The following is a 27,971-nucleotide window of genomic DNA, read 5'->3' on the forward strand; positions in this document are numbered from 1 at the left end:
TTGAATATGGATAACTTTAAGTGAAATAAGCCAGGCACAGGTTAAACAATACAGCATGATCTCACTCATATATGTGAATTTTAAAAGGTTAAACTCATAGAATCATAGAATCAAAGAGTAAAATGGTGGCTACCAGGAGCTGGAGGAGGGTATTGAAATGTTAGTTCAATAATATACAATTTTGGTTGTATGGGAAAAATAAGTCAAGAGATCTATTGCAGGGCCAATGCTGTGGCAAAGCAGGTTAAGCCACCATCTGCAGTGCCAGCATCCCACATGGGCGCCAGTTTGAGTCCCAGCTGTCCCACTTCTGATGCAGCTTCCTGCCAATGTGGCTGGGAAAGCATCAGAGGATGGCCCATGTCCTTGGGCCCCTGCACCCACTTGGGAGACCTGGATGAAGCTCCTGGCTCCTGGCTTTGGATCTGCCCAGCTTTGGCCATTATGGTCATTCCAGGAGTGAACCAGTAGATGAAAGACCTCTCTTTCTCCCCTTCTCTCTCTTTTTGTAACTCTGCCTTTCAAATAAATAAATCTTTTTAAAAAAAGAAATCTGTTGTACAACATGGTCATTATATTTAATAATCATGTATTGCATGAAAAATTGCTAAGAAAGTAAATTGAACTTGTTCTTACCTCACCATAAATATGTGTAATACACATTTATTTGTTCAATTTGGCCATTGAACAATGTAAACATTTCAATACATCATGTTGCACATAATATACACAATTTTTATTTGCCAAATAAAATTAATTAATTCCTTAAAAAAGACTTCCTGTCCCTCAAAATTATGGTAGGATTTTTTTTACCTTTTTATCTCAGAATAATTTTAAATTTACAAGACAAAAATTGTGAAATACTACAAAGAAGTTTCATATACCTCACACCCAGTTTCCTCTATTATTAACATATTTTATTAGTATATTTGTATCAGTAGACAGTTGTCAAAAATAATACAAATGGCTAATAGATAGATGAAAAAGTGCTCATCAGGGAAATGCAAATCAAAACCACAGTGAGATATCACCTTATCCCTATTAGAATGTTTATTATTATCAAAAAGACAGAAAATAACAAATGCTGCCAAGAATGTGAAGAAAGGGGAACTCTCATGTACTGTTGGTGAGAATGTAAATTTGTACAGCCAGTGCAGAAACCATAAAGATTTCTTTAAAAAGTAAAAATAGGGGGCTGGCACTGTGGTGTAGTAGGCTAAGCCTCTGCCTGTGGCGCCATCATCCCATATGGGCACCAGTTCATGTCCTGGTTGCCCCTCTTCCAATCCAGTTTCTGCTTATGGCCTGGGAAAGCAGTGAAGATGGCTCAAGTGCTTGAGCCCTTGCACCAGCATGAGAGACCCAGAAGAAGCTCCTGGCTCCTGGCTATGGATTGACTCAGCTTGGGTTGTTGAGGCTTTTGGAGAGTGAACCAACAGATGGAAGTCTCTCTCTCTCTCTCTCTCTCTCTCTCTCTCTCTTTCTACCTCTCAAACAAAACAGATAAAATATTTTTAAAAAACTAGAAATAAAACTGCCATATGATCCAGCAATCCAACTATGGGATATAATCCAAAAGACATGATGTAATTATATTAAAGGATATCCAATCTATCATATTTATTCAAGCACTATTCACACTAATGGCAGGAATTTTGAATGCCTGCATTAAATTTTACTTGAAATGGAATAAAACAACTGGATAATTTCAGAATTTCAACACTAGCTATCTTTAAAAATCTACTTTAGGAGTTGTCTGTGCATAATACTTAGAAGTTTTGGCTTATTTGAATAATTTATGTTCCTTGAGAAAATTCTAAAATGCAAGTATTTGGTATTTTGAGGGGGGTGGAATAAAGGAAGATACTGGTTTACTGTAAAAAAATTAGTAATGACTTATTTATCAGAATAAAGCAATTGAGAATTATTTAATTTATTTGAATTTATTTTTTTCTCTCCATCTAATCAGCCTTATTCCCCCAATTTAGCTGAAGTGCATCCCGCAGGTTTACGTTGTATCTGGATAGAAGGTGGTTCATTTTTAGCAATTTCTATTTTGGCTTTCAGTACACATGGATCTTCAATTTCATGTAGCAGGACACCTTTTCTTATTGCTTCCATTAGGACACTCCTTGCTTTGTTGTATATGGGTGGAGTTGATGGAGATAATTTAAAATCAGGACTAAGTGGTGCATTGTAAGATTGGGACACTGATAGTGCCTGGGGGTTTGAAGCCTGGGAGCATGGAACGCAAGTTGATGGTGACTGTACAAAAGAAAATAATGGCTGTAGGGTTGGAGACGTCAAATTTGAAGATGTTGATTGTGGTGAAATCAAATGCATTGCTGGTTGTGCAGCTGAAGGCCTTCCTGATTGAGCAACTGGAGATTTTCTTGATTGTGCATCTGCACATCTTGACAGCAGAGGAGCTGAACTTCTTGGTGGCTGGGAAAGTGAACGTCTTGGTACTGGAACTGAAGATCTTGATGGTTGTGGACGGGAAAATGACAGTGGAACTGAAATTTTTGATTTTTGTGGAGTTGAAAGTCTTGATAATGGTGTAATTGAAGATCTCGTTGCTGAAATCAGATATCTTGATGGTGGTGTAAGTGTAGATCTTGCTGATTCTGCAACTAAAGGTCTTGGTGATTTTGTAGATGCAGACCTTACAGATGGACAAACCGACGAAGCTGGTGGCTGTCCAACAGAAGCACGGCTAGCTTGATCTGTGACTGTGTTCTTTGTTTCACTTCTATGTGAGAATACTGGACAAGGAGATATAGGTGGAGACATAACCTTTTCTTCTCTTTTTGGGAGTAGATCATTTGCAATCAGTTTGTAATGCTGAAAAAGTTCAGTTACTGGTGGAGAGACAACTAGTTTAGGTGGAGTAATTGGAAGAGGTGCCTCAGAAGTAGTCTGTAGACAATCAGGATGTGCTGTTGTTGGTGGGGTTTTCAAAATCGGTGATGGAAGCTGAGTTGGGTAATGTATGATTGGATGAGGACTTGCCATCTTTGAAGCTCTTAAAACAGCTAACCAATCTGGTGGTAATGGAGGTGGAGAAGTTGGTGCCATGGGGCTCACAAACACATCTGTTTTAAGTTGAATTCGAGGTTGAGGTTGCAACTCTTCTCCCATCTCAGTTCCATAATTGGCACATGATTGTTTCAGGTCCTTAGATCCATCCATTGTTTTCTGCAAAGGCTTGGATAACATCTTCCCTACAGTTCTTGTTAGAAGCTTACTGATTTCATTAACTTGGTAATTGGACAATGAGGAACGTTGAACGGGTTGATTGGCATATGAGTTAGTGATCGCTCCACAAATAGCTTGGGTATGTTCTACTGAAGCATTATGTTGCATCCTTTGACTTTGAAGCACACTTTTTGGTTCATTGAAATGATCCAGGTGCTTAGCAGTTTGCTCGAGCTTTCTCCCCTTTAGTTCTCTACTTTTACATATATTCTTTTCCTTACAAAGTTGAAAGAAACAGGAAGTCCCAGGAGAAATCTGTAAACCTTCTGTATCATCTTGGCAATAAGCAGTAGGAATGTGGAGAGGTAATGTCTGTACGCAAGCATCATGCGTTTCATACATTTTAACAAGTAATGGCTCGGAGGAATGTACCTGCTGTTTTTGAATAGCTGTACTTTGAGAAGTCTTTTTTGATTTCCTAGCTGGCAAGAACAATCGTGGATTTTGATTCTTGTAAGTAATACCATCAGTTAAGTAGATTATACGCTCTTGTAAAACCTGAATTCTGTAAAAGAACCAGTCAACCTCTTTGGATATTCCTCTAAGCAGGTCTTCAGCATATTTATCTAGATTATTTATTTGTATGGCTATATTACTTAAAGATGTCTGGATTACTTGAACTATCTCATCTTGAATTTTGGGGGGTATCGCAAGTTGTTTCGGGCACCCTTTATCCTTCTCCTCATTTAATGACATTTCAGATATATATCAGTTCATCAAAAACGTTAAGAGGCATTGTTTTCTTACCCTCTTTTAAGCATCTGCACCTTTTTCTTAGACACTCTGGTCTTCGTCAATTTCTGAGCTTCACCAGCAACAGGCTGTGCCTCTGGCATAGGCTGCCCTGATCTGGGGATGAGAGCTCTGTCTTCAGTGTTTGAGAGGTAACCTGGCAACAAAGCTCTATGTCAGAATCTTATGGTTGAGTCAGCAGTTGGCAAAGAATGACTCTATTATGTCATCATCATGCCCCTATGGCATGTTGTCTCCTGAAGCTAGTTTCAAAAAGGTGGAGTGAGACACCCTTGAGAGGAAGAAATAAGGCTATTATCTAACCTTTCACTTAATGTTACTAGGTTTGAGAACAAACCATTCCAAGTTATTCCCAGTTTACTTGTTTAACATTAAATAACAGCTATCTTTTTATGATTCCAAAATTATCTCGCAATTGTGATGTGACTTCTCAGCTCCACTTGGATATCAAACTGCCTTCTCAAACTTGTACTTTGTTTTCTAATACATCCAAATCTGCCTCTAGTCCCTGTACCCCTTATCTCTGAATGGAAGTTCCAACCATTCAATTGTTCATGCCCCAAACCTACAAGCTAGCTTCATCCTGATATCTCTCCTTCACTCTCTCTCACTCTAATTCACCAAGATCAATCAGCTTTACTCTTAAAATATAACTTCAATTATATCCAATCCTCTCCATATATTTTACCACTCTAGTATATGTCATCACTGTCTCTCAACAGGATGACCAGAACAAATCTCCTAACTTGGCTTCTTCATCCTATTTTGTTTTCTTCCAATCTATTCTCTATCCTTCTTCCTTCCATGCATTCACACTTGGTTCCCTTGATTGTATCCATCCATTAACACATGCAAGTGATCTTTTAAAATGTCCAATCTATAACATCTCTAACATGGTAAAGCCAGATCACAAAACTTCACCTTCAGAAAACAAATGATGAGAACAAAAATGAGTTTTTAAAACAAAAAGCCTCATCAGTAATACTGAGAAAGAATGGATCATGCTCTCCTACTGGGTACTATGGAAAGTGGTGTCCAAGGTTCAAGAGCTAAAGAATTTAAGATACTGGCACATAACTTCTATACATATTCCCTGAAGAGTTGTCCAGTGAAGGGACTGAAGCTGGTATTGACTGAACAAATTTTGAAAAGTGTCATTCCTCTGAATACACTTTGAAAAGTGTCATACCACCGGGCGCCACGGCTCACTAGGCTAATCCTCGCCTTGCAGCGCCGGCACACCGGGTTCTAGTCCCGGTCGGGGCACCGGATTCTGTCCCGGTTGCCCCTCTTCCAGGCCAGCTCTCTGCTGTGGCCAGGGAGTGCAGTGGAGGATGGCCCAAGTGCTTGGGCCCTGCACCCCATGGGAGACCAGGAGAAGCACCTGGCTCCTGCCATCAGATCAGCGCGGTGCGCCGGCTGCAGCGCACCAGCCGCGGTGGCCATTGGAGGGTGAACCAACGGCAAAAGGAAGACCTTTCTCTCTGTCTCTCTCTTTCACTGTCCACTCTGCCTGTCAGAAAAAAAATAATAATAACAAAAATAAAAAATAAAGAAAAGTGTCATACCTCTTAATCTAGAGGGAAGTGCATTGAAATGAAAAATGCATTTTCCCTTCACAATTCCATGCTAATTCAGAGTAAATAAAAAGCAAATAAACAAACAAACAACAACAAAATCTGCCAGGACTCTTTAGCTGGGAGGAACATGAGAAAGAGGAGGCAAAAGGTCTTAACTTGTCAGAGCTAATTACCTGTAAAAAAATAATTAGATCTTTACCAAATTTGAAGATAAAAATGTGGTTAATTATACCAATAATGGCAGAGGAAGTGTGTAGCCTGTTGAGGAAAGGGATAAGGAAGATGCCCATTTAAATCAATCTCCCTAACTGTGGACCAAACATGTACTGACAAAATCTCAAAACTGTAGCATGATTTCTGAGCAGAATGTCAATATTATAAGCTTAAAATACACATTCAGTAAAATAAAGAAAACATTGGCAGGGAATTCACATTTTTCTTTTAGATAAATTTTTAAAAAATTTTTCTCATTAATTCTTATGTTAATCTGATATTAATACGAAGAACAGATTCAATGTAGCTCATAAATGCAATTCTAAGAATATAAAAATGCTTCTTTCTTTTTTCCTTAATTTTTGAAATAGCACTTTTAAAATATTTTATTGATTATTTGCACTGTTAAATATAAGAGTGGGAATAAGAGAGGGAAGAGATGTGCAATTCGGAACATGCTCAAGCTGACTTACCTCAAACAGTAGAGTTAGAAACATACCAGGGGATTCGAATTCAATCCCATCAAGGTGGCATGTACTAATGCCATCTCACTAGTCCCAGTGATCAATTTCTGTTCACAACTGATCGTAATGATAGGACTAAGAACCAAAGGGATCACATAAACAAGAATAGTGTCTGAAAATACTAGCTGATAGAATAAAAAAGGGAGAGAATGGTCCAACATGGGAAGTGAGATACACATCAGACCCATAGAATGGCAAATGTCCTAACAGCACTCTGGCCTCAGAATCAGCCCTTAAGGCATGCGGATCCGGGTGAAAAGCCCATGAGAGTATTTCAGGCATGGAAAGCCAAGACACTCTGGGGGAAAAAAAAAAAAACCTAAATGAAAGATCTCCACGAGTGAGATCCCAGTGGAAAGAATGGGTCTTCAAAGAAGGAGGTACCTTTCTCTGAAGGGAGGAGAGAACTTCCACTTTGACCATGGCCTTGTCTAAAAATGATCAGAATCAGTGAACTCAGGGGGATTCCATAGCCTTGGCAGCTCATGACAAGAGCCTAGGGTGATTACTGATGCCATAAACAAGAGTGTCAATTTGTTAAGTCAACAACAGGAGTCACTGTGCACTTACTCCTCATGTAGGATCTTTGTCCTTAGTGTGCTGTACATTGAGATTTAATGCTATAACTAGTACTCAAACAGTATTTTTCACTTTATGTTTCTGTGTGGGAGCAAACTGTTGAAATCTTTACTTAAGCCGGCGCCGTGGCTCAATAGGCTAATCCTCCACCTTGCGGCCCCGGCACACCGGGTTCTAGTCCCGGTTGGGGCGCCGGATTCTGTCCCAGTTGCCCCTCTTCCAGGCCAGCTCTCTGCTATGGCCAGGGAGTGCAGTGGAGGATGGCCCAGGTGCTTGGGCCCTGCACCCCATGGGAGACCAGGAAAAGCACCTGGCTCCTGGCTCCTGCCAGGATCAGCGCGGTGCGCCGGCTGCAGCGGCGGCCATTGGAGGGTGAACCAACGGCAAAAGGAAGACCTTTCTCTCTCTGTCTCTCTCTCTCACTGTCCACTCTGCCTGTCAAAAAAAAAAAAAAAAAAAAAGAAATCTTTACTTAATGTATGCTAAACTGATCTTCTGTATATAAAGAGAATCAAAAATGAATCTTGATATGAATGGAAGGGGAGAGGGAGTGGATAAGGGGAGGGTTGCGGGTTGGAGGGACGTTATGGGGGGGAAGCCATTGTAATCAATATTCTGTACTTTGGAAATTTATATTCATTAAATAAAAGTTAAAAAATATAAAATAAAATAAAATTACCAAAAAAAAGAAAAAAGAAAAAAATAAAAAAAATATTTTATTGATTATTTATTTGAAAGGCAGAGTTAAGAGAGAGGGAGAGACAGAGAGAAAGGTCTTCCATCCACTGATTCACTCTCCAAATGGCTGCAATGGCCTTAGATGAGCCAATCCAAAGCCAGGAGCCTAGAGCTTCTTCTAGATCTCCCACATGGGTGCAGGGTCCCAAGCACTTGGGCCGTATTCTACTGCTTTCTCGGGCCATAGCAGAGAGCTGGATCAGAAGAGGAGCAGCCAGGACTAGAACTGGAGCCCATATGGGATGGTGGCACTGCAGGAGGAGGATTAACTTACTGCACCACAGCACTGGCCAAGATAGCATTTTAAATTTACATTATAGTCCAGGGTTTAATGCTACACTAAATAAAGAGCTCAACAAGTAAAACATAAAAAAAAAACCAAACCCATAACTCAGTAGGAATATAGGCAAAGGCTATAAGCAATAATTAAATAATAAGATTTTTAAAGATAGTTGTGAGGTAGAAATTTAAATATAATATAATATTATACAAATTAAAAAGTCCTAAACTCTGGTCCCAGGCTTGTACCTTCCTAAAGAGTGTTCTTCATCAGAAATCACTGAAGATCATATCAGCGCCAGCCAGCTCTGCCACTTAGCACCCACCCCAGCCAATGGAAAGGCTTGGTGCACTGCTACCAGATATCCCAATGGCAGATGTGGGTGAAGTGGCTGGGGAAATCTTCCACAGTCCAGTCCCAAGAGCTTGTTGGGGCCCACTACAGCTTCTCTGCTTGCAACAGGCCCAGGGATCATGTCTTGAGCAGGTGCTCTAGAAAGAGGCCCAGGAGCACACTTTGCAGGGGTCCTTGGATTTGAAATTGAGAACACCGAAACTGGTAGTAACTAAGGATCAAAATTTGTGAGGTGAAGGAACCAGCAACCCAGTAGACAACATTTTTGCACTGTGCATAATGCTGACATTTTATGTGGTTTGATTAAGCACTATGCTTTCCTTGCAGTCAACTCTCTTAATAAAAAGTTCAGAGCCATAAAAAATTATAGCAATTATTTTTCAACAATATTTATTTAAATACTATATTAGTTTTTTACAGGTGTTGTATAAAAGTGTCACAAACTAAGTGGCTTAAAACCATTAAAAATTTGGGGCAGGAGCTGTGGTGCAGGGGGATAAGCCACTGTTTGGAATGCCTGCATCCCATATTGGAGTGGTGGTTCGAGTCCCAGCTATTTCCCTTCTGATCCAGCTCCCTATTAATGTACCTGCGAAGCAGCAGATGATAGTTCAAGTATTTGAGTTCTTGCTACCCATGTGGGAGACCTAGATGGGATTCTTTGTTCCTAATGTTAGCCAGGCTGCTTCCCAGCTCCTGTAAGCCATTTGGGGAAATGAACCAGCGGATGGAAGATCTCTTTTTCTTTCTCTCTCTCCACCTCTCTGTAATTCTTTCAAACGAACAAATAAGTCTTTTAAACAAACATTAAAAGTTTCATCTTTCAAACTTCCAGAGGCTATATAAGTTAAAATCGAGGTGACTACTAGGCAGGCCCTGCTCTCTAAAACCTCTAGAGGATCTTCAAGAAATGGTACACTAGGTAATTTTCACTTGTGGCAGCATAATTCCAATTCATGCCTCCATCTTTGCAAGAAATACTCTCTGGGTATTTCCCTGAGGGGGCTGAATTCAACTTATAACAAGTATTTTCCTACTTGCTCTGGGAAAAGGGAAAACAGATTTTTACTTAGACGTACTAACAAATGAGCATGCTCTGAAACAGGAACCAGCATGTGCTGTATAAGACCCAGCATGGGAACTGTGGTTAGGTGAATGGTATGAGATTAGATGTTTAGGACTGACAGATAATGTATTGGGAGGACACGGTTAAAAAATTGGGATTTTTAATCTGAGATTCACGGGAATCTATTGGGGGATTTAAACAACGATGAGGCATAATCCAATTTATGCATTAAAGGATCACTGGTTGTTGGCCAGAGGGTGGGTTGTAGAGTCTTAAGAGTAGGTGAGGGGTTGACCATCCAGAAGGCAATGGCGACCTTCCCAGAAGCCCAGAGGCCGACTGAGGTTAGGCGCTAAGGGGACGCCCAGTGCCTGTGGACACTTCACCTTGGACTCTTCCAGGGACATTCACTTCTGGGGTTCTCCATGGGAAGTGGATGCTTTGTGTGCCCTCCCAATCCGCCACAGTCGGCCGCTGTCGCCACTTCCCATTGCAGTTCAGCAGCCTACTTAAGCCTCATGAACATGGCAGCTGACTTGGGACGCGAAGTACCGCGTTGTTCCCTTCGTGGATGCTCAATGCTGGCTGTTTGTTCTTGACCTGCAGGAACGCACGCCGGTCCAGACGGACCTGCAGCTGCACCCTAGGAATAGTCCACACCTCCCGCATCCTAGTGGAGAATGAAATAGGCAACCGGGTGGAAACAAAAGGGGATGGAAAACAGGTACTTTTGATGTCAAATTAGAAGTGCTAAGGCTATTCGAAGTGGGTGAAAGGCTCAGAGACTTCATAAAGGCCATAGACCTCACTGTCCCTACAGTAGCGACCACTAGAGATCATAAGGGAAAAACCAAGACGCGTTCACAGATGGCTGCTCCCTGGAGAGGCCAGGATGCAGACTATGGAGCAATGCTGCTCATCTGGCTTGAAGATCAGAGCCAGCAACACATGCCCTTGAGTGTCACCATCAGTCGGGAGAAGGCTGGGAGTCTGTTTCATGACTTAGAGCATGAACACACTCAAATGGAAGTTTAGTGCAAGTAAAGGGTCGTTTGTGAGATTCAAGGAGTGCCACTGTTGGCCTCACTTCAAGATGAACAGCCATGCTATTGGCAACAATAAAGAGGTGCTGCAGAACATCATCAAGGCAGGTGAGTACACCACCCCCTCCGACAAATTAATGTCAACAACACAGGGCTTTATTGGAAGAGAGTGCTTGAAGGAACATTCATTTCTGCAAAAGAGAAAGCGAGCCAGGACTTAAGTCATCCAAAGATCACTTGAGGTCATTTCTTGGTGGCAACACAGCTAGGGACTTTAAGTACCCACTGGTGAATCACTCGGAAACCCCTAAGGCTCTACAACTTGCCTGTGATTTGGTGCTAAATATAAAGGCCTGGGCAACCAGAGACATCTTTCATGAGTAGCTCACATACTTTTTTTTTTTGCCCTGCCATTGAAAAATACTGTGTGCAAAATAATCTCACTAAGAAATCAGTACACATCCTAGAGAGTACACTGTGCCATCCCGTGGATTCGAGTGCTCTTTCTGATAATGTGAGAGTAGACTATATTCAGTACAGTGCAGCTGACTCAGTCCAGCCCATGGCTCAAGGTGTAGCCTCTGCCTTCGAAGCTCAGTACCTGGAAGGACTTTTGAGCACATTATGAAGGCAACAGATGGTAAGAATGTGGATATGGTCGGGGAATTTTGGACAAACATCAGCATCGTGAATGCTATGGACAACACTGCAGTAGCTTGGGAGGAGCTGAAACCAGTGATGCTCAAGAGGGTATGGAGGAAGATTTGGCTGGACTGTGTTTAACCTGAGTGTCTCCCAAAGAGATTCCATTGCACAGCTTCAACAAAACATTGTGACTCTTGTTAAAAATGTGGCTTTTGGAGAGTTTCAGAGGCTAGTGTGGAGCACTTGCTGCAATCCCACAAAAAACCTCCAAACGAGGAATGAATGCAACTGGGATGGGAGCAGGCAACCGGGGAGGGGGAACACGACAATGCTTAACTTGCCCTGCACCAACTAAGCACAGGAGAATTGTCAGCGGCCTTCTCCGATTTCAAGGTCCTGACCAGCAACAGCCTTAATGATGAGTGGAACCTCGAAGCTTCCAGAATAATCAGTGGTGCAATAAATGGCTACAGGGAACTCTACAATTAAAAAATAGCACCTCTCAAAGCAAATACGTTAGGTCATTTTTCAGTTTGTATAACCAAAAGTTAATCAAGGTAAAGCCAGAAGCACGAAGATGACCAGCTGAGCTTCTCTGTTTCCAGATGTTTAACATCCCTGGAAGTCTTGCTGCTGGCATTTACATTTTGATACTGGAAGTATCAAATTTTGTGGGAAAATTATATTTATTTATTTATTTTTATTTTTTTGACAGGAAGAGTTAGACAGTGAGAGAGACAGAGAGACAGAGAGAAAGGTCTTCCTTTTGTTGGTTCACCCCCCAAATGGCCGCTATGGCCAGTGCACTGCACCGATCCGAAGCCAGGAGCCAGGTGCTTCTCCTGGTCTCCCATGCAGGTGCAGGGCCCAAGCACTTGGGCCATCCTCCACTGCCTTCCTGGGCCACAGCAGAGAGCTGGACTGGAAGAGGAGCAACCTGGACAGAATACGGTGCCACAACTGAGACTAGAACCTGGAGTGCCAGGGCCGCAGGCCGGAGGATTAGCCCAGTGAGCCGCGGTGCCAGCAGGGAAAATTATATTTAAATATATACTTTAAAAAGATTGCATGCAGGCCGGCGCCGTGGCTCAATAGGCTAATCCTCCACCTTGCGGCGCCGGCACACTGGGTTCTAGTCCCGGTCGGGGCGCCGGATTCTGTCCCGGTTGCCCCTCTTCCAGGCCAGCTCTCTGCTATGGCCAGGGAGTGCAGTGGAGGATGGCCCAGGTGCTTGGGCCCTGCACCCCATGGGAGACCAGGAAAAGCACCTGGATCCTGGCTCCTGCCATCGGATCAGCGCGGTGCGCCGGCTGCAGCGGCGGCCATTGGAGGGTGAACCAACGGCAAAGGAAGACCTTTCTCTCTGTCTCTCTCTCTCACTGTCCACTCTGCCTGTCAAAAAAAAAAAAAAAAAAAAAAAAGATTGCATGCAAGAATATCCAGGAAAACATTTTTTTTTACAAAAAGAAAAATTGCAAAAGGAACACTTAGCCCTCCAAGACGTTAAAAGACTGACTAAGGTGAACATTTGGCCTAGTCGTTAAGGGGCCCACATCCCACATCACAGTGACTGAGTCTGATACAAGCTCCAGCTCCTGACTTCAGATTCCTGCTATGCAGACTCTGGGAAGCAGCCGTGATGGCTCAAGGGGGTGCCTGCCACCCACACAGGAAGCTAATATTGAGTTCCAGCTACCAGCTCCAACCCATTTAGAGAGTGAACCAGCAGATGGTAGCTCTCTCTTTCTCTTCTGCCTGCCTCTCAAAATAAAAACAGTAGAGATTTTCCATAATTAAAGCAGCCTGGTAGTTAGATCTATGGATTAGAATAGAAAATCCAGAAATATCTAATAGACTTTCTTTACAGTGGTGCAGGACAACTCGTGAACCATTTGGAAAAAGACAAAACTGGATCCTAAATAAACAAATAAAATAAAAATTTTTAAAAAAGAAGAAAAACTGGAGCCATACCTCATATCATACACAAGAACAGACTCCAAATGATTAGGGCTCTAAACGCAAAATTGAAACCATGAAAAAAGACTTGGCACAAGCTCTGGGGGCAGCCCATGGGCCCCTCTGCCTGCGCCTGGGTGGAGCCCCCCACCCCTCACCAGGCACCCGGGGTGTCCGCTCTTGGACAGAGTTTGCAGCTTACCCGCGGACTGCTTTGTAAGCAGGAGAGTGTGAGAAGGCTCGGGCCGGAGCGCTCATCGCCCCGGCCACCAGGACGCTGGGCGGCCACTGGCATTCAGGACACACCTGGCCAGGCCACTGGCTTGTGACCTCGTTACCCAGTTACCGCCTGGCGGGCGGACCCGCCCTTGCCGGGGCATTGAAGCCCCGAGCTGACTTCTGTGACGTGTGTGCCTGCGGCTCCTGTGCCCTGTTGCGGAGGAGCCCCACCCGGGAACGTCACGCATGGGCAGCACCTGCAATCGCCGCCTCCAGTGGAGGTCTGGAGAAGGCTGGCTTTCTCCAGCTGCAACTCCACCCTTAGAGGTGAGTGTCTCTGCTGACCTTGGTGAAGATGGTTCTTTATGTAAAATTGTGTGGCCCCATGTGAGGATACCTGGGACTGAATTTGTGTCCAAAAGCTGCCTTCTTGAACTTCCATCCTGGATGTTTCCATAACTAATTATGCATTATTTCAGTCTTCATGATCTGTTAGGTTGCAAATTTTTTAAAGAGAGGACAAATTAAGACCTTGTCATAAATGGATTTCCAGGGGCCGGTATCGTGGCACAACAGGTGAAGCCACTGACTGTGACACTGGTGTCCCATATAGGCGCTGGTTCCAGTATCAGCTGCTCCACTTCTGATCCAGCTCCCTGCTGCATGGCCCAAACACTTGGGCCCCTACCACTCTCATGGAAGACTCAGAGTGAGTTCCAGGCTCCTGTTTTGGCTTGGCCTAGCTTGGCCCCGGATATTGTGGCCGTCTGGGGAGTGAACTAGTGGATAGAAGATCTTGCTCTCTGTCTCTCCTCTCTCTGTATCTCTGCTTTCCAAATAAATAAATCTTTAAAAAAAATGATGGGTGACTGCCTCTAACCTGGCTATAGGGAAAGATGTCTGTGACAATAAAATGCAAGTGAAATGAAAAAAAGACTATGGTGGTAATCCAGTAAGAGATGCAAGATAATGTACCTGTGTCAGTCTTTTAGATGTGTTTAGCATCTGCTCAGGAGATGAAATTCATCGTATATTGACACATTGTAGTTAAAATTCTGAGGCCACAATTTTGGAAATGCCCATGGGTTGGCCAGTCTTTCTTTATAGATGGTGGATGGCCACAGACAGGTGTTATTATGAGTAGAAGACACTAAATATAGTCTTTGTTGGAGGAGCCTACTTTTTTTTTTATCTGTGATTTGGAATGGGAGATGATGGCATGGGGCAGCCTTATGTATGAGAAGTGTAGTGAAGAATAAATTAGGATATTTAGCCTCTAGACCTACTATGACTCTAATATTCTAATATACCTTGGGCGTGTTTCTTCTCTCCAGGCATCAGTATTTCCAACAAGAGGATTGAATAAGATGATGCCTCAGAGGCTTCGATGCTGATCATCCCAGTCCTATTCATTATGTAAATCTACCTGAATCAACTAATCAATATCACAGTGCATTCGTTAGACTTAAGATCTTTGTGGGCATTGTTGTTTGTTATGTATTTTTGGATAGTTCTGTTCTGTCATCTCCATTGCATTTGACAGTGTGCTGTAGGAAAACAAGCGTTTCGACTATGTAATACATGACAGCTAGTATTCATTCTGAATAAGTTCTATTTAGTTAGCATTAGCAGTCTCAGTTTATCAAGGTTTATAAACATTTTTCTTGAAGATATGCCTGTGTCTACCACCTAGTCATATGTACATAGTCATATGTACAAGCTCATGCTGCAACACAACTTATTGATAAACTATACAATATTAAAAGAGAGAATAAATTTCATGACATAAACATTTGATTCAGACATCTCCTTCATGGGTTCCTACTGGCCTGAATACAATTCTGTGTTAGAAGCATGGAAATTCTATGCAGTAGTGGTTAACACCTCTGTTGTAAAATTTCAAAAATACCGGCAGCATAGTTAGACACCACACTGTGAGTCTACAATAATATTTGAATTATACAAGTTATTAGGACATTGAGTATCAAATAAAACACAATAGAAGCCTATGCAATTCAAGTTTCATTGGCTCTCGTATCTTTATCAGTATCTGGAAGTCCTCTAAGATATGGTAGCAACTATCACAATGAAATAAACCCCAACTCTTTATGGGTTAATCTGTATGAGGAGATGCCCATGCTCTAGGTCCTTGTAAGTGTGAAGGAGGTTCTTCCAATATATAAACAAAAAGTGAATTGACACTCATGAAGGCAAAACAATGACTGGCTTGTCTAGACAACTCACTTTCTTGTTAACTGTGCTACTACACAGGAGGGTTGGACAGTTTCCTGCTTAACTCTGACTTCTGTTAGGCTGCAGAGGCAAATCCAAATAGCAAGTACAAATACAACAGTACCTCGAGCTGCTAAAATCCATTAAAATATTTGTGGAGATGATAAAATTGTTTTCTTGAAAGCCCAGAAATAGGTCATTTACTTGTTACTACAAAAGAAGAATATAGATTATTTTAAATAGTTGTTTTGGTTTTTTCTTATACTTTATTTTTTCATGTTAATTTTTATTTTTGTTAATATTTATTTATTTTGTTAATATTTATTTTTTCATGTTATGTAATATTAATACAAATAGAACAGATTTAGTGTAGTTCATAGATACAAATCTAAGAACACAATGAGATTTCCTTTCTCCCTTCCTCCCTTCCCCCTCCTTTGTTTTGCCTTCCTTTCTTCTCTCCTTCCTTCCTTCTTTCTTTCCTTCCTTTCTTCCTTCTTTTCTTTCTTTCTCACCTTTTGAGATAGCAAATTTTTAACTAGCATTGCAGTCAAGGGTATTTTGATCTTTTTAAAGATAATTTATTTATTTTACGTAAAAGACAGTTAACAGACATAGATATGAGAGAGAGAAAAAGAGAGAGCTCTTCCACTTGCTGACTCACACTCCCCAACTGAAGGCAGGAACCAGGAGCATCATCCAGGTCTCTCACATGGGTGCAGGGGCCCAAGTAATTGGGTCATTATCTGCTGTCTTTCCAGGCACTTTAACAGGTAGCTGGATACGAAGTGGAGCAGCTAGGTCTCCAACTAGCACTCATATGAGATGCTGGTGTCACAGGTGGCAGTTTAACCCTCTATGCCACAACATTGTCCATTGCTTTTATGTTTAAACAGCCTCTTTCAGTGTGGATCCTCATCTCACCAAAAGGAACATTTGAAACTTTGTTTTGTTTCTTTTACCAAAAAAAAAAAAAAATTCCACCAGCAAAGCTTCCTCATTTAAAAGAAGTAAAAGAGAATTTTAAAGAAAAATCATTACAAATAATATCAAGGCTACTGCTGTCCTTATGTAAAAATAAGAAACCCTAAAATAAATCAACTGAAGTTCTGGGAATAAAATCCTTCGATTGCTTTGAATTTAGCACTTGCTCCTTTGGTTTGGTCTTCTAAGGTTAAGGAAAATTCTGATATACTTTTGGCATTTAGTACAGAGAAGGGTCTGGGATCAATAAAACAAAATGACTTACCTGAGATCCCCTAGAATCCTGTAGCTGGGAATAATCTCAGAAGTAATCTTGTCATACCACTTCCTATTACAGGCCAGTCTTCTCTTGAGCAGTTCTGAATTTAGTGCTTGTAAAGCTCTGCTTTAGTGTCTCTAAATAACCAAATCAAAGCTTATGGGGACTCAGGATGTGTCCATTTATACTGATTCTGGGTTCTGAGACTAAATAATGTTAAACATCCTCCATGAGAAAGAAGGAAATGGTGGTTATAAGACAAATTTCCTAGATATTACCAAGGGTTAAATAAGAGAAATAAAGCTTAGCTTTTGAATATATCAGGGAGATATAAATAGGAGATAAAATCAAATATCAGGAATATATATGAACCTAAAATAGGATGGAAGAAGACAGAATGGCATCCAGGAGGTGCTGAACATTTACCATAAATTTATGTACGGTTTCTGCCTTGTTTTTATCTGCTATTTACCTCAAATAATGTAGAAAGAATGCTTGATCCAAATGTATATGGCTAACATTGCTGATGGGATACTAACAATTTATTACATAATCTGGCAAATTTCATATATGAGTCATATAAACATCTAAAGATTTTGGTAAATATGAGATGCAGAGAGACTAGGAAGTGAGAGACAACCTCATATGATATTAAGATAGATCCTATTAAACACCTGAAGAAAGAAAACTATTTTGCTTTTCATTTTCGGCAGTGAAAGTAAAGATAGCCTAGACGGTATAGGAAGCCAACAATTAGATTTGCAATTAAAGGTTAATATTCTTACACATTCAACTTGACAAACGTTTTGTTAGTGTTTCATTCAATTTAAAGAACAAGTTTTTATTTTTATTTATTTGAAAGGCAAAGAAACAGAGACTGACAGAAAGAGATCTTCCATCTGCTGGTACACTCCCCAAATGCATGCAACAGCTGGGATGCGGCCAGGCCAAAGCCAGGTACTTGAAACTTCATTTGTGTCTCCCACATGGGTGGCAGGGATCTAAGTACTTGAGCCATCATCTGCTGCTTCACAGGGTGCACATTAGCAGGAAAATGGAATTGGTAGTAGAGCCTGTACTCAAACCCAAACATTCCAATATGGGAGGTGGCATCCCCAGAAGCAGTGAGCACTGTGCCAAACACCTGCCTCATTATCCAAATTTAAATATTTTTCTCCTGTTAGGTTTCAGCCTTGTATATATGAGGGATCTTCAAACAGCTCATGGAAAATGCATATTCTGAAAAACTACACATGATTTTCTTTTTTTTTATTTAATGAATGTAAATTTCCAAAGTACAGCTTATGGATTACAATGGCTTCCCCCGCCCCATAACTTGCCTCCCACCCGCAACCCTCCCATCTCCCGCTCCCTCTCCCCTTCCATTCATATCAAGATTCATTTTCAATTCTCTTTATATACAGAAGATTGATTTAGTATATATTAAGTAAAGATTTCAACAGTTTTCACCCACACAGAAACATAAAGTGAAAAATACTGTTTGAGTACTAGTTATAGCATTAAATCACAATGTACAGCACATTAAGGACAGAGATCCTACATGAGGAGTAAGTGCACAGTGACTCCTGTTGTTGACTTAACAAATTGACACTCTTGTTTATGGCATCAGAAATCTCCCTAGGCTCTTGTCATGAGTTCCCAAGGCTATGGAAGCCTTTTGAGTTCACCAGCTCTGATCATATTTAGACAAAGTCATAGTCAAAGTGGAAGTTCTCTCCTCCCTTCAGAGAAAGGTACCTCCTTCTTTGATGACCTGTTCTTTCCACTGGGATCTCACTCGTGGAGATCTTTCATGTAGGGCATGTAGGTTTTTTTTTTTTTTTTTTTTTTTTTTTTTTTTTTTTTTTGCCAGAGTGTTTTGGCTTTCCATGCCTGTAATACTCTATAATACTCTCATGGGCTTTTCGGCCAGATCCACGTGCCTTAAGGGCTGATTCTGAGGCCAGAGTGCTGTTTAGGACATCTGCCATTCTATGAGTCTGCTGTGCACTTTAAAAATGTGTAACTTGGTACTTTTGAAATATAAAATGCATATATCATTAAAGATGTTATCATTTTAGAGAATACACATATATACCCAACATTTTTTTTTTGACAGGCAGAGTTAGACTGAGAGAGAGAGAGACAGAAAGAAAGGTCTTCCTTTTTCCGTTGGTTGGTTCACCCCCCAAAGTGGGCGTAATGGCTGGCGTGCTGCACTGATCCGAAGCCAGGAGCCAAGTGCTTCCTCCTGGTCTCCCATGCGGATGCAGGGCCCAAGGACCTGGGCCATCCTCCACTGCACTCCCGGGCCAAAGCAGAGAGCTGGACTGGAAGAGGAGCAACCGGGACAGAATCCGGCGCCCCGACTGGGACTAGAACCCAGGGTGCTGGCGCCGCAGGTGGAGGATTAGCCAGTTGAGCCACGGCGCTGGCCCCAACTTATTTTTTACAAATGTGCAAACTTAATTCAATAAATATTGGCAGATCAGGTGGGCATCAATAGGCAAAAAATTAACTCTGAATCAAACCTCACACTTTACAAAAATTAATTCAAAAATGGATAATAGAATGAAAGTAAAATATAAAAATATCACTGGGACTTAGGACTAGGTAAAGCATTCTTGTCATCAAAAGCAATATTCATAAAGGGGAAATTGATAAATTTGCTTTATCAAAATGAAAAACTTTTCGCACTAAAAGACCTCACCAAGGTAATCAAAATAGTTGTAGACCAGAAGAAAATATCTGAAAACCATGTATCTGACAAAGGCTTTATATGTGGATTATATAAAAAAAATAAAAACAGTAATAAAAAGTCAAATTATAAAATGAGTAAAAGACATCTCAACAAAGAGATTATGCAGATGTCAAATAAACAGATGAATTGATCTATATTTTTATTACCTTTTATTTATTGTTTATGTATTTGAATGGACAAGAAACAGAATGAGAGAGAGGCTGACTGACCCCCAAAGGTATTCCATCTCCTGTTTCACTCACTAAATACCCTCGACAGCTGGGATTGAACTGGGCTGTAGCTAGGTCTCCCTCCATAGGTAGCAAGGACCCAAGCACTTGAGCCATCACTGCTGCCTTTCAGTGTGTGCATTAGCCAGAAGTTGGGACCAGAAACAACTAAGACTTGATCCAAGGCACTCCAATAATGGATATGGGTGTCCTAAGTGGTGTTTTTAAATTTTGCTCCTTGATTTCTACTTTCATTAGTTGTTATGGAAATAAAAAATTAAAGCCACAATGAGATATCAGTGTTCACTATCAAAATATTTAAAATAAAAGAAAAACTAGTGGCAGCAGCAAATGCTGTTGAGAAGACAGAGAAAATGATCAATCATGCACTTATGGGAGAACTGTGTTTTTTAAAAGATTTATTTATCTGTTTGAAAGGCAGAGTTACAGAGAGCAGAGACAGAGAGAAAGGGAGGTGTTCCATCCGTTGGTTCACTCTCCAGATGGCCACAACAGCCTGAACTGCTCCAATCTGAAGCCAGGAGGCAGGAGCTTCTTCTGGGTTTCCCACATGGGTGCAGGGTCCCAAAGACTTATTTCATCCTCTACTGCTTTCCCAGGCCATAGCAGAGAGCTGGATTGGAAGTAGAGCAGCCGGGTCTCGAACCAGCGCCCATGTGGGAGAATTGTAAAGAGATAATCCAGAGTTGGTTGCAACTGATGTATAAATTATCACTCTGTTTTGTATATATATATCTGTGAACACTTTTTTAGTCACAGCCTACAGCATGCTTCTTTTCATATAGAAAATCAAATAATGCATAGATTTCCACAATGCTGAGGTTGAAAATGAACTTTGATAGCATATAGGCCAATCCTACTGTTGTACCAGGAGCTAATCAATTAATAAAAGTGAGTCCTTTTCCCTCAGAAAAAAAGAAAATTATACTTATTATAGTTGTTTCCTAGTGTAGGAAAATTATTTTTAAAATCATAGTGAAATTTTAAAGATGTGGTAAAACACAAATTACCTCTGTAACCGTTTTCTTCATGGTCATCACTGTTATCATTTATTATTCCAATGGCACTAAATACAGTTGGAGGTTGACGCTGTTTCCTTAACCATTTTTAAGTGTTCTGTTTTGTAGTATTAAGTATATTCACGTTGTGTAACAGATTTCTAGAACTAATTCATATTCCCAAACTCCATATCCATGAAACAACAATTGGCCATTTTCCTCTCCCCCAAGTCCTTGCAAACAATCATTCTGCTTTCTGTTCTATGAATCAGACTACTTCAGATACTTCATATATGTGGAATCACATAATATCATTTTGTGACTATTTTATTTCACTTAGCTTAATGTCCCAAAGATTCATTCAGTAGAGAGAGGCAGAATTTTCTTCCTTTTTAGAATTGGGTAATATTCCATTATATGTATATACCACATTTTGTTTTTGTATTGATGGACATTTAGATTGTTTCTACCTCTGGGTTATTATGAAAATTGCTGCCATGAACATGTGTGTGCAAGTATCTCTGTGAGATCATATTTTGAGTTGATTTGATACATAATTAGAAGTGATATTGCTGAATCATATGGAAATTCTATGTTTAATTTTTTGAAGAATTTTATGCTGTTTTCTGCAGTGGGCCATTTTGCAGTTTCATTAGCAATGCACAATGGTTCCAACTTTTCCACATTTTCACCAACACATTTTAATTTGCTTTTTTATTGTAGCCATAATGTGAGGTAATAGAAAGAACTCCAATAATTCAACACACAAAAATAATTAACTCAATTTAAAATACACAAAAAGAATTTGAATATTGCTTCAAAGATGATATACAAATTGTCAAAGAGCATATAAAAAGATGCTTAACATCACTAATAACCAGAGAAATGCAAATAAAAACTACAATGAGATATATTTTTTTCTTTTATGCTCTGAATATTTTTTCACCTTGTATATGAGAATTTTTGGATTTTCTTACCTTAATATAGTCCTGTTAGGTCTTTAAGGCATCATTAGATAATAAGCAAAAGATAAAAATCAGAAATCAAAATCACAATAAAGCTCAAGATTTTTTATTGTGAGCTTTTGCAGTTTGTAGTTTTAAAACTTTTTTCATCATGTTTTCTTTATGTCCTTTTGATTATCCTATTAAATCTAAGTAATTCAGTAATCTCAAAGCATTAAATTTTATTGTCAATATAGTTGAGATAAAAAACCATTTTGAAATGCTTCATATCATTCTAAAGCAAAGGCAATACTTAAGGTCATAGGTTTATATTGCAGTCCAGCTCTAAAAATGGGAAGTCATGATATTATCTAGGCTTTGTTAGAGATATCATGACTTGAAATCCTCCTAGATATAGATCAAAGGACAGTAGTTTAGGGTCAGCTTTGAACAAACTGTTTAAGAATTAGTTCGATGTAATCCTCAATGTCCAGTGTTGATGAATATCAACTTTAACAAGAAGATAGAAACAGGTATTGGTGCTCTAACCTAGAATTTCTATGGAAGTACTGATTTCATATGTTCTCTGTGATCACCTGCACCAGTACATTCCCATTTGTAAACCATGTATTTTGGATATTGGTGACTATAAGTGAAGCTAATCAAATTAAACTTTTTAAAAAATTAGAACCACTTTCATGTATTCTACTCAAATATTCTCCTGGGGATGCTTTTGTGAAACTCGGAATAAATTGTTCCTATTGTTCTTTTTAACTTCTGGGTACATAATTATTATATTCCAGCATATCTTGGAGATTGTTGAAAAATCATCAAGCAGAATGATCAAGTCACAGTGACTTACACTGTTTTGGGGAAGTTGAATGACTGTGTCTGGAAAAACTATTGCCCCAAACGCACGCTATGGAAAAAATTAATTGTAATAAAAATTGCTAAGAGCTAATATTGTCAGAAGATATTCTTCCTCTCTGAGAATAATAGGGAAGATGACAAGGGGTGTCACTGCACAGAGGAGGCTGGCGTGATAACATTTCATTTCCCTTTCATTGGACAGTTTATTTTGCAAAAAGAAATTCAATTACTTGTTCTCTATTAATTTTTTTTATTTTTCCAAAGAAAAAAGACCTATAACATCTCATATGTGTTTAATGCCCCATGTGGGCGATTTCTTTTGGATTTTAACAGTACAATATGTTACAATCTGCAGATATATATTCCTATTAACATAGGTGGTAGCCTTCCTTCTGGGGGATAGCATGAAAACTTAGAATGAGAAGTATTCATATCCTTGGGAAAAGTCAGATGTCTGAGAGAGTTTTCTGGGAAAAGAACTGGACTACATGAGGGAAATGGGAAGCAGGATATCAGAAAATATAATCCCTAAGAGACAAATGTCATGGAGTACTGAGGGTCAGAAATAGAAGAAAAGGATCTATTTTAAAAATCACTAATTTCACATTTTCAGTTATGGAAAGTGAGACTCTGAGAAGAGAAGTGATTTCCTCCAGATTAGAAAATTAAGAATTTGCAAGGTTGGAGATTGAACTTCTGTCTTTTCACATGTAATCATGAGTTCTGTCTGTTACATTGCAGCAATATATGTCATGTGAGTTGGAAGAAATTAGGAAATATTCTTTGGGTAAATGTCCAACAATAGTAGGGGACATTCCTACTTAAGATATATTTTCACAGAGTCTTATCCCTTTGTTCATGTACTACAGGTCTTTCCTCACCCATAATCCTTATTACAGTAGGTAGGACAGATAAACAAAAATCAAGCTATGACTGTGACTATGACTACATGATTATTCTCTGAATAACAGCCTGTGTTGGGAAAGATGACGAGTGAAACCCTTGGAAAACTTGAGTTCATATTTCTTCCCATTGATTTATGTTCAACTTAAAATTCTCATTTTCTCAAAGGATGAAATAGCAGAACAATATAGTGAAATAAGTGATATCTAATGTATTTGATCAGTTTTTTAAGAAACAAACAAAACACTCAAAGAAACAAAAAGCATTTACTGAGCACTTACAATGTGATCGAGTAATTTACCTATTATTTCATGTAATTCTAATAACAAACCTATGTAGTGGAAACTATTGTCCTTATTTTATAGCTTAAAAAATGAAAATGTAGCGATTGATTAAGTCACTTGACCCAGATTATATAACTAATATGTGGCAGATTTGTGATTCAAACCTGTTTCTTGGATGTCAGAATTTATGCTATTTCTACTGCAATATTAACTTTAGTAACCTGTCGTTTACTTAGAAATACTTATTGGATTAAACAATTAATACGGAGAACATCTTATGTCATATTCCCCATATTTTTAACATTTATTTATTTGAAAGAGCTACAGAGAAAAGAGAGAGTGAGAGAGCGAGAGAGAGAGCGAGAGCGAGAGAGAGAGATGAATCTTCTATCCACTGGTTAATTCCACAGGTGGCCAAATGGCCAAGGCTGAGCCAGGCCAAGGCCAGGAGCCAAAAGATTCACCTGGATAACCTATGTGGGTACAGGGGCCCAAATACTTAAGCCATCTTCTATTGCTTCTCTCATGCCATTACATGGGAGCTGGATTGGAAGTGGAGCAGCCGGGACTCAAACCAGCACCCATATGGGATGCTGGTGTCAAGGTGGCAGCTTTACCCATTATGCCATAACTCTGGCCCCAAATTCTCCACATTTTCTTTTTTTTTATTTTTTGACAGGAAGAGTGGACAGTGAGAGAGAGAGAGACAGAGAGAAAGGTCTTCCTTTGCCATTGGTTCACCCTCCAATGGCCACCGCGGCCGGCGCACTGCGCTGATCCGATGGCAGGAGCCAGGTACTTCTCCTGGTCTCCCATGGGGTGCAGGGCCCAAGTACTTGGGCCATCCTCCACTGCACTCCCGGGCCACAGCAGAGAGCTGGCCTGGAAGAGGGGCAACCAGGACAGAATCCGGCGCCCTGACCGGGACTAGAACCCGGTGTGCCGGCACCACAAGGCGGAGGATTAGCCTAGTGAGCTGTGGCGCTGGCCTCCACATTTTCCACACAGGATTATCTCAGCCTGAAATAGGTATCATACCCAACTCTGCCATAGGAGAAATCGGTTATATAAAGAGTGGTATTAAAGGATATCCATTGTAGAAATACTTGTAATAATAATTTATTTACTTAAATAATTTTTAAGAGGGAGAGCATGAGAGACAGAAAGCAAGCTCCCATGTGCTGGTTCATGGCCCAGGTGCCCAAAAGTGATTGGGACTAGATCAGGATGAAACCAGCAATCTAGAATCCAATCTGTGCCTTCCATGTAGGTGACAGGCATCCAACTTCTTGAGCCATCTCTTCACCTGGTGTGTCCCAGGCTGTGCATCAACCAGAAACTGGAATCAGAAGATGATCTGGGGCTTGAACCCACGTGCTCCAATATGGGACGTGAGCATCCCAACCAGTGTCTTAACTACTAGACCAAATAACCACCTCTTTATAATATTTTGCATTTGTAAGGATATTGCAAAATAATGGAAAAGTATTTAAATAAATTATGGATTAATGTTACAATCAAATGTTATATAGACTGATAATGATAGTTTCACATCTAACACGCTCATCAGTAGAGAGATAAATGTTTTATAGAATATCCCATCAATAAACAAAAACTATGGTATCATTTTGTTTTACTTTATTTTTATTTAAAGGGCAGAAAGAGAGAGGGAGGAGAGAGAGAGAAAGAGAGAGAATCTTATATCTGCTGGCTCACTCCTCAAATTCTCACAATAACCTGGACTAGGCTAGACTAAACACAGGAGCCTGAAACTCTATCCAAGCCTCCCACGTGAATGGCGGGAACCAAGTATTTGAGCCATCTTCTACTGCCTCCAAAGGTGTGGATTAGCAGGAAGCTGGATCAGAAGTGGAGTAACTTGAACTTGAACAAGGTGCTTTAATATGGTATAAGAACATCCCAAGTGGTGACTTAACAGCTACCCATAGTGCCACTTTAAAATAAAGCCAATTCGTATTTACAAACATTGAAAGATGAGTTTAAAGAATTAAGTGGAAAAAAAATCAACTTACTGGGGTGAGTGTTGTGTAACTGGTGAAGCTGTTGCCTTCGATGCCAGCATTCCATGTGGGTGCCAGTTCATGTCCTGGCCGCCCCACTACTGATCCAGCTCCCGGCTAATGGCCTGAGAAAAGCAGTTAAAAATGGCACTTGGGCCCCTACCACTCATGTGGGAGACCAGGATGAGGCTCCAGCTCCTGGCTTCAGGCTGGTTCAGCCCTGGCCATTGTGGCCATGTGGGGAATGAACCAGAGGATGGAAGGTCTCTGTCTCTTCCTCTTTCTCTGTAATTCTTTCAAATAAATATATCAATATAAAAATCTACTTACTAATTACTATGTATACTATGACACACTTTTTTACAAAAATGAATGTGTAAGCCTAAAAATTTGTGTAAAATACATATTATATAAACATGTAAAGTAAATATAAATACACATGATCCCATATTGTACACAAGCACATTAAGTGAAGGTGTCTAGAAAAAAATAAAAATCTTGGGGCCAGTGCTGTGGCCTAGCAAGTAGAGCCACCACCTGCAGTGCTGGCATCCATACAGGCGCCAGTTCAAGACCTGGCTGCTCCGCTTCTGATCCAGCTCTCTGTTATGGCCTGGGAAAGCAGTGGAAGATGGCCCAGGTCCTTGGGCCCCTGCACCTGTGTTGGAGACCTGGAAAAACTCCTGGCTCCTGGCTTCAGATGGGTGCAGCTCCAGCTGTTGTAGCCATCTGGGGAGTGAATCTGTGAATAGAAGACCTCTCTCTCTCTCTCTCTCTCTCTGCCTCTGCTCTCTGTAACTCTGCCTTTCAAATAAATAAATAAATCTTATAAAAAAGGAAAAAAGAAAAAAAGAAAAATCTCAAAGGTTATATACCAAATTCTTGTCCTTTTCATGTTTAGGGGCAGGAATATAAGAGGCTTTTGCTTTCTGCTTTATTTCAGTATTGTGCGGATCTTTGAATGAATATATATTAATTTTATATTCATAAAAATAATAGATTTTTTAAAGCCTAGAAAAATGGAGAATAGCCACCTTGTTTTGAGAAACAGGAATAATCATTGCATGTTTTAGGGGGAACCTTATCTTCCATAAATAAAAATATAGTATGGCGGGAAAAGAAGGGGCTGGTGTCAGGTGTGAAGGCTGCAGTAACTTGGCCTAATTCGAGAGTAACTGTGAAATCAGCTGCTTTGCTAACCTGACCAACACCTACTACCTGATGGCCACTGAAGGATCAGAGAACTTTCACAGCAAGTTCGAAGGTGAGCTCATAGATACCATCCCCGTGCTGCAGGCATTCATTGCTGGCTGTCACATCACCGGGCACCTGTGTGGGGGCGAACAGGCATGGTCTTCTGGTGCTCAACAACACCACTAACCAGGAGCTGGAACACATTTGCAATCGCCTTGCAGATTCAATGCAGATTTAGCCAGTAGAGGAGCAACTCTCGGCTCAGAACAATGTTACAACCTGCAATGACTACATGGCCTTGGTTCACCCAAACCTGGACAGGGAGACAGAAGAAATCCTGGCTGATGTGTTCCAGGTGGCTGACCAGGTGCTAGTAGGAAGCCACTGTGTCTTCAGCAATCAGGGAGGGCTGGTGTATCCCAAGACTACAACTGAAGACCGGGATGAACTCTCCTCTCTTCTACAGGCTCTACTCGTGGCAGGCACTGTGAAGCAAGGCAGTGAGGTGGTTGCAGCTGGCATGATGGTGAATGCCTGGTGTGCCTTCTGTGGCCTGGACATGACCAGCACAGAGCTGTCAGTGATGGAGAGCATCTCCATGCTGAACGAAGCCCAGCCCAGAAGCCTTGCTACTAGCATGTGGGATTCCCTCATTGACAGCCTTTCCTGAGTCATTTTCCATGCTGTTCCATGGGCTCCCGGCTCTGGACTTTGGCTCCCTCTCCATGCCATACCCAATTTGTACCGGATACTGGCAGGTAGATGGCAGAGAGCTAGCTCCCTGGGACTGAGTGGCTGGGTGCCCAGACCTTCTTCACCTGTGCTTATCACTCAGATCTATTGTTTCTGCAAAAACCTGCTGTGTCACACTGATTGTCAATCCCTGTGGCTCCTGATGAGGGTTTTGCTGTCCAGTGCTATCCCATTAAAGAGCAATTGCCTGTAAACATATATATTTTATAAAATATTGTATATACAGTATGAAACCCTATTTGTTAAATTAGATAAATCACAATGTAACATGCGAGATGACCCTGAATTTGAGCCTTGTATATGGAAAAATAATCTCCTGTGATAGATGTA

At 40.7% G+C, this 27,971-nt stretch overlaps 1 protein-coding gene and 1 pseudogene across 1 annotated transcript; one reads left to right on the forward strand and one right to left on the reverse strand.

Moving 5' to 3' along the window:
* Nucleotides 1-1,951: 1,951 nt before the first annotated feature.
* Nucleotides 1,952-13,356, reverse strand: LOC103351913 (actin-binding protein WASF1). The gene is made up of 2 exons (XM_008272971.4): nt 13,192-13,356; nt 1,952-4,147 (listed from the first exon to the last, which is right to left on the reverse strand). The coding sequence occupies exon 2, from the start codon at nt 3,952-3,954 to the stop codon at nt 1,972-1,974; it is 1,983 nt and encodes a 660-aa protein (XP_008271193.2). The 5' UTR covers nt 3,955-4,147; nt 13,192-13,356; the 3' UTR covers nt 1,952-1,971.
* A 393-nt stretch (nt 13,357-13,749) lies between these two features.
* Nucleotides 13,750-27,558, forward strand: LOC100343846 (eukaryotic translation initiation factor 6 pseudogene; annotated as a pseudogene).
* Nucleotides 27,559-27,971: the final 413 nt, after the last annotated feature.

This window comes from Oryctolagus cuniculus, chromosome X, assembly GCF_964237555.1.
Source record: "Oryctolagus cuniculus chromosome X, mOryCun1.1, whole genome shotgun sequence".
Classification (NCBI taxonomy): Eukaryota; Metazoa; Chordata; class Mammalia; order Lagomorpha; family Leporidae; genus Oryctolagus; species Oryctolagus cuniculus.